Here is a 10,424-nt window from a genome sequence, read left to right as displayed (position 1 = left end):
CTTGGCCTTGGACCCCTCGCCCTGGGCGGCCGCCTCCGGCTCCTTGGCCTCCCCCGCCATGGATCCCTCGCGCCGCTGCTAGTGAGACGAACGGCAGTGGAGAAGAGGGAGGAGGAGGGGAAACCCTAGGCGGCAAAATCTTGGCGCGCTCCACTTTTCCCCATTCCCGCCATGGCTGCTGGCTTATGTGGTGGAGCTCGAGGTTTCGCTGGGCTTCGTGGGCCGGGCTGGGGAGGGGGGAGGGGACAGGCCCAGGAGCGGAAAAAAAAGTCCCAGAGGAAGGGGAAAAAATTGGGGTGTTCCGAGAATCGAACTCGGGACCTCTCGCACCCGAAGCGAGAATCATACCACTAGACCAAACACCCTCATTTGTTCATCATTAACGATGCTAACACTCTTATCATTACATGTGACAGAACCATTTTTCCCTACCGGTGTCGATGATCACCGAGAAAAACCCTACATTTTCTGATCTTAAGGTAATGGGGGACGTGGAAACGGTTGGGAGGAAATGTATTCGTTGCCAACGATGCGTGGAAAGGAATGCGATCCTATCTCGTTTTATCGAAAAAGAAGATTGCTGAGAGGAGATTACCGTAATAAACAACAACAACAACAACAACCCTACACGCATTAGTTGTACATGATCGTCTAAGCAAACATGCGGTGGAATGTCGACAGATGTCATTAGTGTTACGGCGACCATTAGGTGGTGAGGCTTTTCCTAGGGGATGTTTTCGATTGGCATTGTCGTCTCTTAGAAAGAGTTGCTGAACGAATTGAACCAAGCATGTGTGGGTAGACACCGGGATAGGCTATCTCAGTGTCCACAGTAACACATGGATAGGTTTGTATTGGTCAGAGGCCAATCACCCACGCCCTTTCACCACCCACCCGATTGCACGCTACACTATAGGCACACAACCAACCTCTTCTTTACTCGCTAGACTTGGCCATGGCGGCGAGGGGCGACACCTCGCCCTCTCGCTTTCTCGCCTTTCAGCCTTGCTCCACCTATGCCCTCCATCCATTTGCTCCAAGACGGCTTCCACAATGAAAAGCAAAGTCAGCAACCCCTCAACGGAGCCTAATCGAGGTCTACTCGGCTCCACTTCCTCTCTCATCGGAGCCATCAGCAGGAACCGGGGACCAAGCCCGCCAACCCGCGATGGTACGGTGCGCTTAAAGCGGCTCGGCTAGATATCAATTTTTGTTTTGGATTCATCAGTAGCTTAACATATGCATGAACAGGATGGCCATAGGATAAGGTTGGCTAGCTCCACCTCGCCCACTTCATGTCGCGGTCATCGTCGTCCTCCACGTGACCATGCCAGCTTTCAATATTTGGATCTCTGGAAGGCGTGAACTAGGTGAGAAGGGCGTGTCCTCTGTTAGAATTTGACGAGTCACCTTCATTGCAGGCGGCTGCGGTGAGGACGTGTGTGGCGGAGAAGATGGGGTACAAGGACGCGTGGAAGGCCAACAATTTGGAGTTATGCCCTTTGCCTCCGTCAAGGACACTCTCACAGGTGTGTCGATCTTGATCCTTTTGATGTCTTTGTGCCCGTGAAACAAATATTCCGCTTGTCCAATGGCAAACACACATATAGCAAACCTGGCTTGCCTTCAGATGAATTGAATATGGTTTCATCGAGGCTAGGCAACATGTGGACTGATTGATCGACCAGCAACAAACACACGCACACTGGCATATGTAACGTGTTTGTCGTTTGTACTTCTTAAACTAACGGTGACTGGAATCTAGGAGCTACATGAATTTATATAACATACTAGATATGTGCCCATGAATTGCCACAGGGTCAAAATATCTAAACACAATAAGAGGGTCATACATGAAAAATCTTGATGCAAAGCAAGACCAAATAAGATAATGTTTTGGTTATAGGGTTTATATTTTCTAGCTATTTTTTGAACCATTAAATAGTGGTTTATTGGGTAAACAAATGTTGGTTTGATGAAAATTAGAAGGGGTTGGAAAAACATGAAAAAAAATCGTTGGCGGGCACAAGGCTGGATAATGGGGTGGTGGGGAGAAAACGGAGTGAAACCTGGAACCTTAGGTTGTTTTTAAGTAGTATATATATAGATATATAGATAGATAGAGAAACAGATAGCACCTGCGCAAATAGACTTAGGATTTCGATACTACTTGGGCAAGCAACCGTTGCTTAGTTCTGACATTTAAGTGCGATCTATGGGCAACCAAAAGATAGAACTAGTAAGTTGGTGATTTTATTATTTTATCTAGATTAATTGTGCTAATTTAAGTAGTTCTAAGCTATCACCTAACATAGCTATTACAAGATTTATCAATATAGTCCATGTTTTGCTTTTCCAACTTTAGCGAATGGAGTGGATTATAAAATAGCACATATCATTAGTTTTTGATCAATTAACTTGGGTACTAATTATTTTCATTGTTCCAGTTGTTATGCGATATAGGCTACCTTAGTATGTTGTTTACTTAACTCCAAGAGGTCACCAACTGAAGGGATGATACATTTTGGTGTTTTTTGTTTTGTCACTAAGCTTGACAATTTAAATTGTACCAGCATCATGAAGAAACTTTAATTCCATGGTACAAATCATCATATCATTAATGTGATTCGTTCTCTAAGTTGTGTTTGGTGCATGGAAACAATGGAATATGAATTCGGTTCCCGAGGTACGAAGGTAAGGAAAAAATATTGCCCCATTGTTTTTCATTTGTCTGGTTGTGGTCAGTCTATTTTAAGCCCATAATTTTTTCGGTGGTTGTGAATTGTATTCACATGCACATAGAAATAGAATATTAAATTTGTTTCATCATTTGAGTGTACTAAAGTTCATGATACTCATGAGCTTGTATCACATCATTCAAGGATACAAGACCCAGAAAATTCAGACAAGATGCAACATTTGTTGTAAAGCCATTACACAATGCCTCATGGGAGCATCTAAAAGGCTCTTAGAGATATTTAATATAGGCGGGTTAACTGGGTTTTCCTTCTCTTTGTTTTGTATCACTATATTCTTTTATATGAAGCCTTCATAACCTTTTTTTAGGGGTAAAGAGAGCTCTTTCATTCATTCATAGCAAAATTACAATCATTCTGAATTACATGAAAGATTTCCAGTGGCACGTTGTCCAGCATAAAAAAATCTCCATGCATTCTAGCATGGGCTGCCAACTCATGTGCGGCCACGTTGCACTCTCTTCTAACTTTACTAACCTTGCACAAACTGAATTCACGCATACACAACTTTGCTTCCTCATAAGCAGTCCACCACTTTGCATTGTTCCTTTCTTTTGCATTTACAGCCGCGACAACTGCGGCACAGTCCGATTCCACCTGCACATGTTCCTTGTTTAAATCCCTTAAACACTTAAGACCAATCAGCAGTGCATTAGCTTCATAACCTATTTTGTTAATGACATTTGGTTTTATAGGAGCATACTACTAAGAGGAATATTATGAGGTGTACTGTTGAAAAAAAAACTATTGTGCCATTTTAATTTATTGCATAGTGTAGGTGGCAAAAAAATGCATTCATCTCATCGAGACCCATTTTTGGGGGACTTTTGTGGTGCTATCAAATGAGAGGTCTTTTGTGGCCTTGGTGACATATGTAAACCATGATGTGGTATACAATGTGTATATAAGAGGGACACAAGTGACATGAGCAGGTGTTGGTACATCTGCTAGCGTATAAGGACAGCGAATGTGAAGTTTTCCTCTGCAACATTTGGTCAGAGACATCGAGATAAACTTATTTTTGATTGAACCATGATGACAACTGTATTCACACGAGTCACCAAAAAATTGTTTTAATTGTAACAATAAGGAGTTATTTAGCACAACACAATCATAACTTGCATGTGAGTTACATGTTGTGAATTACAATGATGTTCTTACCAATGTCCCATGTGTAAAGTTATTGTCCCCTAAGAGCACGGGCATTCATGTAGCACTACTAGCAAATTATAACGAGTTGTTATCATCCTTGTTTTTCTCGCCACGATATCTTCAAAGCTGGACCCAATTTCTGGTGTCTCCTTTGTACCTCTACGTCGGGTTTTCTTTCCCGTGCCGAAGACACGTTGACTCACCCCGCTCGGCAGCGGCGCACACCTAGAACGAACTAGGCGCTCGATGTAAGTTCCTACGTTATTTACATGAGCAAAAACACCAGACAATGACCTAAAACACAGTCAGTAACATACGCTCCCAATGTTTTCTCTATGGAGGTCAGGTGATTGCTTATTTGTGTTCTTCTTTCATGAGGGGACCCTTTTAGCTTTTTTAGCGGTTTGTAGTGAGAGTATTTTTTTTGTAGACACCATGGGGCGAGTAGTGGGTATGGGTGTATGTGTCACTTTGATGCAGAGGCCGGAGTAATCGTCCTTTACAAAAAAAAGACCAGTGGTTGTTGATAGTAACCTTTTTTTTTTGAGAATTAGTGGTTGATGGTAACAGCTCAACAGCCTGTCTGCTGTCCATCCGGTTCATCTTGTTGAAAAGGCTCAGCCCACACCAAACAAAACGTAGGAAGTGGTTGGGCTCGAGGGGAAAGGGCAAAGGCCCATGAGGTAAAAAAAAGGACACGAAACTAGAAAAAAGGGGCGTTCCGAGAATCGAACTCGGGACCTCTCGCACCCGAAGCGAGAATCGTACCACTAGACCAAACGCCCTGTTCATGTACAATTGATGATACGGCCCTCTAATAGTTAGCTCAAGTCGAAAGCAACGTCATTTTTCTTCGACCAGATCTCATCGAAGTAGTATGTTTTTTTTTTTCAACTTCCAAAGAGCGATGTTAGAGTCATCACCAAACACCTTACACCTAAAACCGATTCTTTGCAAAGAAGTGCAGATATGCGCACTCCTTGCGATATAACTTGACAGGTTGTAATTTGCTCCCCAATCTCAATAACGCAAAGCTCTTGCGCGTTCTAGAAAAAACCAAGACTGCGATCGTGTTTTGTCGATTCAATGCTAGGTACTCCCTCCGTTCCGAATTACTTGTCGCTCAAGTGGATGAATCTAACACTAACCCTCGGTGTAGCTTCCGGGAGTGGTGTGCACCTCCCGCTGATCCTAGATGGATGAACGCCGCCGGCGTGCACCGTACCTCTCGGCAGTTCTGGGTGGATGAACACCACCGACGTCTTCATTGCTTTTGAATAGATTTCGTACCGGTGCACGAGGATCAATGCTAATCTCTCGTCCTCTTTGTATCTGGCTCGGCGATGGCGGCGTGCCTCGGTGCGGATCCCCGTCGGCCAATCGTCATGGATCCCCGTCGGCCAATCGTCATGGATCCCCATCGGCCAATCGTCATGGATCGCCGCAGACGAGCAAAGCCATGCCCAATGCGTTGAACTCTCTTTTTTTTCGCTGAGATTTTTTTTTTGCAAGGAAGAGTGGCTATCAGTGGGCCGGCTACCAGGCCATCTGCTGTGTTATGCGGCCATGTGCATCCGTCGTCCCAGCCCATAGAAAAACAAGCCCAGCAGCCCACACGAAACCCTAGATAGGAGAGCGAAGCCAGCCAGGGAGCCAGCGCTATATAAGCGGGCGCAGCCGGCCGCTCCATTCGCGCCGCCATCAGCCAGGATGCAGATCTTCGTCAAGACCCTGACGGGCAAGACCATCACGCTCGAGGTCGAGAGCAGCGACACCATCGACAATGTCAAGGCCAAGATCCAGGACAAGGAGGGTCAGTCACTTCTTTCTTTCCTCTCTTTTTCTCATAGAAAGATCCCTTCTTTGGCCATGGCCGGCCGGCCGGCCGTCGAGCTTTTCTGATTCTCGTGGTGCTGTGTGGGCTGGGTGCGCGCAGGGATCCCGCCGGACCAGCAGCGGCTGATCTTCGCCGGGAAGCAGCTGGAGGACGGGCGCACGCTGGCCGACTACAACATCCAGAAGGAGTCGACGCTGCACCTCGTGCTCCGCCTCCGCGGCGGCATCATCGAGCCCTCGCTCCAGGCCCTCGCCCGCAAGTACAACCAGGAGAAGATGATCTGCCGCAAGTGAGTATCTCGATTCCACCTTTACGTTTTCACCGATTACTTTCACTTCCGGATCATGCTCGGTCGTGTATGGTTGATTGGATGCTCACCCGCCCATACTTTGTCATCTGCGTAGTACCAATTCAGCAGTTGATTTTCAATGGCGGGGAGATTAGACACCGCCCGCCTATACTTTGTCTCCTGCCTCGCACGTTTCGGCAGCTGATTTTCAACGGCGGGGAAATTCATTCTCTGGTTTCTGATTGGTAAATTGTCTAGTTTTTGGGCCCCCTGAGCAGGGTTGTAAAATTTGTTTGCATCTGTGTTATGCTTGCGCGAGTAGATTGGTTAGGATGGTGATTTTGTTGGATGTGCCAAGTCTCGCCGTATGTCTGGTGTTTGGAGTTGAGCCGTTCAAACTTAGTTTGGAATAATTTTGGAACATCTAGTAGCCAATTTGCAGAGCAAAGGGACCTGATATAGTGGTGAATCTTTGCATTGAAGGTTGGCGATAGCGAATGCAGTTCTCCGTGCCGCTCAGACTTGCTCTGCTGTGATGGCCTCGAACAATCTGCTACATAGAAATTCAATCTAAAGAATCTCTTAGTCATTTCAATGTAGTTTGGAATATTTTGGAATTGCATAGCCAATTTGCAGAGCAAAGGGGCCTGATAAGTGGTGAATCTTTGCATTGAAGGTTGGCGATAGCGAGTGCAGTTCTCCGTGCCGCTCAGACTTGCTCTGCTGTGACGGCCTCGAACAATCTGCTACATAACAAATTAATCTAAAACATTTGTAGTCAATCAAATTTTAGCATGGTGCTACATAACAAACCAGTCCAAAAAAATTAGTAGTCATTTCAATGTTGGTAGGAGTATTCTGGAAATAGATAGCCAATTTGCAGAGCAAAGGGGCCTGATGAGTGGTGAATCTTTGCATTGAAGGTTGGCTATACAGAATGCGGTTCTCCGTGCCGCTCAAATTTTCTATGCTGTGACGGCCTCGAACAATCTGCTACATCTCCAACCAATCTAAAATGAAATTGGTAGTCATTTCAATGTTTGTCGGAATATTTTGTAGATAGATAGCCAATTTGCAGAGCAAAGGGGCCTGATTTGGTGGCGAATCTTTGCATTGAAGGTTGGCGACACAGAATGCAGTTCTCCGTGCCGCTCAGATTTTCTATGCTATGACGGCCTCGAACAATCTGCTACATGTTGAGCCTCTCTAAAAATATGTAGTTATTCATACTTGTTAGTCTGGAAATTTTGGAAATAGTTTAGCCAATTTGCAGAGCAAAGGGGCCTGATATAGTGGCGAACCTTTGCATTGAAGGTTGGCGATAACAAGTGCAGTTCTCCGTGCCGCTTAGATTTTCTGTGCTATGACGGCCTCGAACAATCTGCTACACCATGAATCATCAATCCACAAATATATGCTTAAATTGAGTGTTGGTTTCTTTTCATGTGACACATTTAAGCAACTGCCCTTGGCTGATCATGGATTGTTTTATCTTGTTTGCAAGTAGTTGTTTCGTGTGTGTGCATGTTTCTGAAACAATTGTTGGGTTGGCTGGAATGATGATCCAATTAGATGTACGAGGGGTCACCTTATGAGCTACAACCATTTGAGGCATAAATTATGTCTGACCAGCCAATCTTTTTGCAACTTGATCTGATTGGATATTCTTGTGCTATTTCTCTGTCAGTTCTTACCATGGGTTTGTGTCACCTGTAAACATTTACCATTTGGCATAATAGCCTGCGCCCTGTGTGATCTTATCAATCATGTATCCTAAAATTTCCTTTCCCATGTTTCTCCAGGTGCTACGCCAGGCTGCATCCAAGGGCCGTCAACTGCCGCAAGAAGAAGTGTGGCCACAGCAACCAGCTGAGGCCCAAGAAGAAGATCAAGAACTAGAGCTCGTTCGTAAATTTCGTTGTCTGGATAAATCATCAGTAGACATAAAAATGGTTTCCGGTTATCGTTTTGCTGCCCCTCATGTCAGGATGTTGAACATTGGTTAAACTTAGCTGTGAGTTCTTGGCCTCGTTTGAACTTCAGAACTGAAGTGAACCTTGCAATTCGTGTGCCTGTTCATGTTCATGGTTACTTGTGTATGCTTGTGTGAAGCGAACGCTACCGTCACCCATAACCTGCGTTGATTCTGCTCTCCTTGCGTGTAGCACCACGTTGCGTTAGCTTGTTGGAGAATTTCGAAAAATAGGACCAACATACCGAAATTTGGGTTTCCTATCCAAAGCAGATGTCTGGGTCGCTTCAAGCTTTTGTCAAAATTTGGAAATTAGAGCTTTTGTCAAATTTTGGAAATCAGCTTGTGAGGGGACTTGAGCATTTAGATTGTAGCCTGCAATCCAACCTGTTTGCCGACAGTTTATCTTCAAATGATTTTTAGATCTCGTGGGGTGATGCCTGCTTTCCTCTGCCAAACATGTAAGAGACCCACTGAGGCCGAGTGAACTCGTGGCACGGTCTCCTTTCCCTCCTGGGCCGGCCTGGTGTTGGAGGGATGCTAACACCCCCCTTTCTTCAGACACGATTTGTCCCCAAGTCTTAGGAGTTTGGGATCGTCGCCGAAGATCTTCAATGTCTTCCCAGGTGTCCGGTGTAGCCTTGGGGTCTTGCCAAAGTACGAGCCCTTGCTCGCACATTTTTTTCGAGCTGCGATGCCATCTCGTGTCCAAAATATCCACCGGAACATTAACCATATCAGTAAGTGATGGAAGGGAAGATGAGGCGCTCGCACCTGGGGTCAACTCCTTGCGCAGTTGTGAGACGTGGAAGACCGGGAAAATCGATGATCCCTCAGGCAACTGCAGCTCGTATGTAACATCATTCACCCGGCGGGTCACCGTATAGGGCCCGGAGAACTTGAAACTCGGTTTGTGATTGGCCCGGCGTGCTACAGATGTCTGAATGTATAGCCATTCATTAAGCTCAGGAATTGGTGTTGCTTGCTCAGGGACCATCCCAAGATGCTGCGGTTCTTGACCATAAACCACTGCGAACGGTGTCTTGTCGAGCGTGGAGTGATACGTTGAGTTGTACCAGAACTCAGCCAACGCCAACCATTTGCTCTAGTTGTTGGGAGAGCTGTGGACGAAACAAGGCAAATAGGATTGAAGACACTGATTGACCCTTTCGGTCTGTCCGTCTGTCTGAGGATGATGAGATGAACTCATTTTCAGTTCCACCCCTTGGAGTTTGAAGATCTCTTGCCACACTTTGCTGGTAAAGATGGCATCCCTGTCAGAGGTAATGGCTTCTGGCATGTCATGTAGTATGTACACCTGGTCGATGTAGAGCTAAGCAATTGTCTGTGCCGTATAGGGGTGCTTGACCGGAAAGAAGTGAGCAAACTTGGAGAAACTATCCACTACCACCAATATGCAGTTGTACTGTCGAGAGGGGGGCAATCCTCCAATGAAATCCATGGAGACCAAGTCCCAACAATGCTTGGCGACAGGCAACGGATGAAGCAGCCCTGGGTATTGTGCTCGGTCCGGACTGGACGTGATCCTTAATGTGTTGCTTCATTCCTGGCCAAGCAAACATGTGTTTGATCCTCCTGTAGGTAGCTGGGAACCCTAAGTGGCCGCCGACAGCACTGTCGTGCAAGGCACACATGATCTGCTGCTGTAGATGTGAGTTGTTGCCCAGCCAGACACACCCCTTAAAGCGAACAATGCCCTTGTTGAGTGTAAATTTGCCACCCTCCACGGGTGCTACTGCCAATTGTGTGATCAGCTGCTGTGTCTGGGGGTCGGCAGCATAGCCTTTTACTATCTCCTGCAACCAGGCTAGTTGGCAAACTGAGATGGCCTAAATTTGTTCAGTAGTAGGTACCGGCCGCCTAGAGAGCACATCAGCAACACCGTTTTCTGACCCCTTGCGATAACAGATGCGGTACTGCAGCCCCAAAAGCTTGGTGAAGGCTATCTGTTGCCAGGGGTGTGGAGGCGCTGTTCTTCTAAGTGTACCAGGCTACGCTGGTCAATTTTGATCACAAATTCCTCGAACTGTAGGTACGGTCACCACTGCTCGACTACCAGAATAATTGCCAAATATTCCTTTTCATATGTAGATAAACCTTTGGTTCGCGGCCCCAATGCCTTGCTGAGGTAGGCAATTGGGTGGCCTTCCTGCTAGAGCACCGCGCCAACACCATATTCACATGCATCCGTCTCGATCACGAAGGGCTTGGTGAAATCAGGCAGGGCTAGTGTAGGGGCAGAGGTTAGAGCTATCTTGAGGGCCTCAAACGCAGATTGTGTTGCTGTTGTCCACTGGAACTGTGTATGTTTGCGTAGGAGATTTGTCAGGGGCCACGCGAGCATACCAAACTGCCGGACGAAACACCTATAGTACCTCGCTAGACCGAGGAAAGCGC

The 10,424-nt window shown here is 46.3% G+C and overlaps 2 protein-coding genes and 8 non-coding genes across 10 annotated transcripts in view; 7 read left to right on the top strand and 3 right to left on the bottom strand.

The window, feature by feature from the left end:
• LOC119292401 overlaps positions 1 to 5,329 on the bottom strand; it is a 7,865-nt gene extending 2,536 nt beyond the window's left edge. Inside the window, exons 1-2 of the mRNA XM_037571255.1 lie at positions 5,057 to 5,329; positions 3,234 to 3,353 (exon numbers count right to left, since the gene is read on the bottom strand). Of these exons, the coding sequence (XP_037427152.1) occupies positions 3,234 to 3,353; positions 5,057 to 5,329 (393 nt within the window). The remainder of the gene's footprint in view (positions 1 to 3,233; positions 3,354 to 5,056) is intronic.
• TRNAP-CGG lies at positions 294 to 365 on the bottom strand. Its single transcript has one exon. It is a non-coding gene; the product is annotated as a tRNA-Pro (tRNA).
• On the bottom strand, positions 4,622 to 4,693 carry TRNAP-CGG. Its single transcript has one exon. It is a non-coding gene; the product is annotated as a tRNA-Pro (tRNA).
• A 246-nt stretch (positions 5,330 to 5,575) lies between the features above and the next one.
• On the top strand, positions 5,576 to 8,119 carry LOC119294501 (ubiquitin-60S ribosomal protein L40-1). Its single transcript, XM_037572697.1, has 3 exons — positions 5,576 to 5,721; positions 5,845 to 6,034; positions 7,837 to 8,119. Exons 1-3 carry the CDS (start codon positions 5,619 to 5,621, stop codon positions 7,931 to 7,933), a joined length of 390 nt encoding a protein of 129 aa, XP_037428594.1. The 5' UTR covers positions 5,576 to 5,618; the 3' UTR covers positions 7,934 to 8,119.
• LOC119296513 lies at positions 6,476 to 6,594 on the top strand. Its single transcript, XR_005145270.1, has one exon. It is a non-coding gene; the product is annotated as a small nucleolar RNA snoR86 (small nucleolar RNA).
• On the top strand, positions 6,670 to 6,787 carry LOC119296515. The gene has a single exon (XR_005145272.1). It is a non-coding gene; the product is annotated as a small nucleolar RNA snoR86 (small nucleolar RNA).
• On the top strand, positions 6,917 to 7,034 carry LOC119296514. Its single transcript, XR_005145271.1, has one exon. It is a non-coding gene; the product is annotated as a small nucleolar RNA snoR86 (small nucleolar RNA).
• LOC119296512 lies at positions 7,112 to 7,230 on the top strand. Its single transcript, XR_005145269.1, has one exon. It is a non-coding gene; the product is annotated as a small nucleolar RNA snoR86 (small nucleolar RNA).
• LOC119296511 lies at positions 7,307 to 7,425 on the top strand. Its single transcript, XR_005145268.1, has one exon. It is a non-coding gene; the product is annotated as a small nucleolar RNA snoR86 (small nucleolar RNA).
• On the top strand, positions 7,580 to 7,672 carry LOC119296550. The gene has a single exon (XR_005145282.1). It is a non-coding gene; the product is annotated as a small nucleolar RNA Z266 (small nucleolar RNA).
• Positions 8,120 to 10,424: the final 2,305 nt, after the last annotated feature.

Source organism: Triticum dicoccoides, chromosome 4B (assembly GCF_002162155.2).
Source record: "Triticum dicoccoides isolate Atlit2015 ecotype Zavitan chromosome 4B, WEW_v2.0, whole genome shotgun sequence".
NCBI classification, from domain to species: Eukaryota; Viridiplantae; Streptophyta; class Magnoliopsida; order Poales; family Poaceae; genus Triticum; species Triticum dicoccoides.
The sequence above is the reverse complement of the archived record's forward strand: the minus strand, read 5'-3'. Positions and strand labels throughout refer to the sequence as shown.

What these genes read in the sequence shown, in the direction of transcription:
- LOC119294501 (XM_037572697.1), top strand. Translation starts at nt 5,619, where the DNA reads ATGCAGATCTTCGTCAAGACCCTGACGGGCAAGACCATCACGCTCGAG. An exon ending in CAAGATCCAGGACAAGGAGG is followed by an intron (nt 5,722 to 5,844) that starts GTCAGTCACTTC and finishes GGGTGCGCGCAG; the next exon opens with GGATCCCGCCGGACCAGCAG. An exon ending in GAGAAGATGATCTGCCGCAA is followed by an intron (nt 6,035 to 7,836) that starts GTGAGTATCTCG and finishes ATGTTTCTCCAG; the next exon opens with GTGCTACGCCAGGCTGCATC.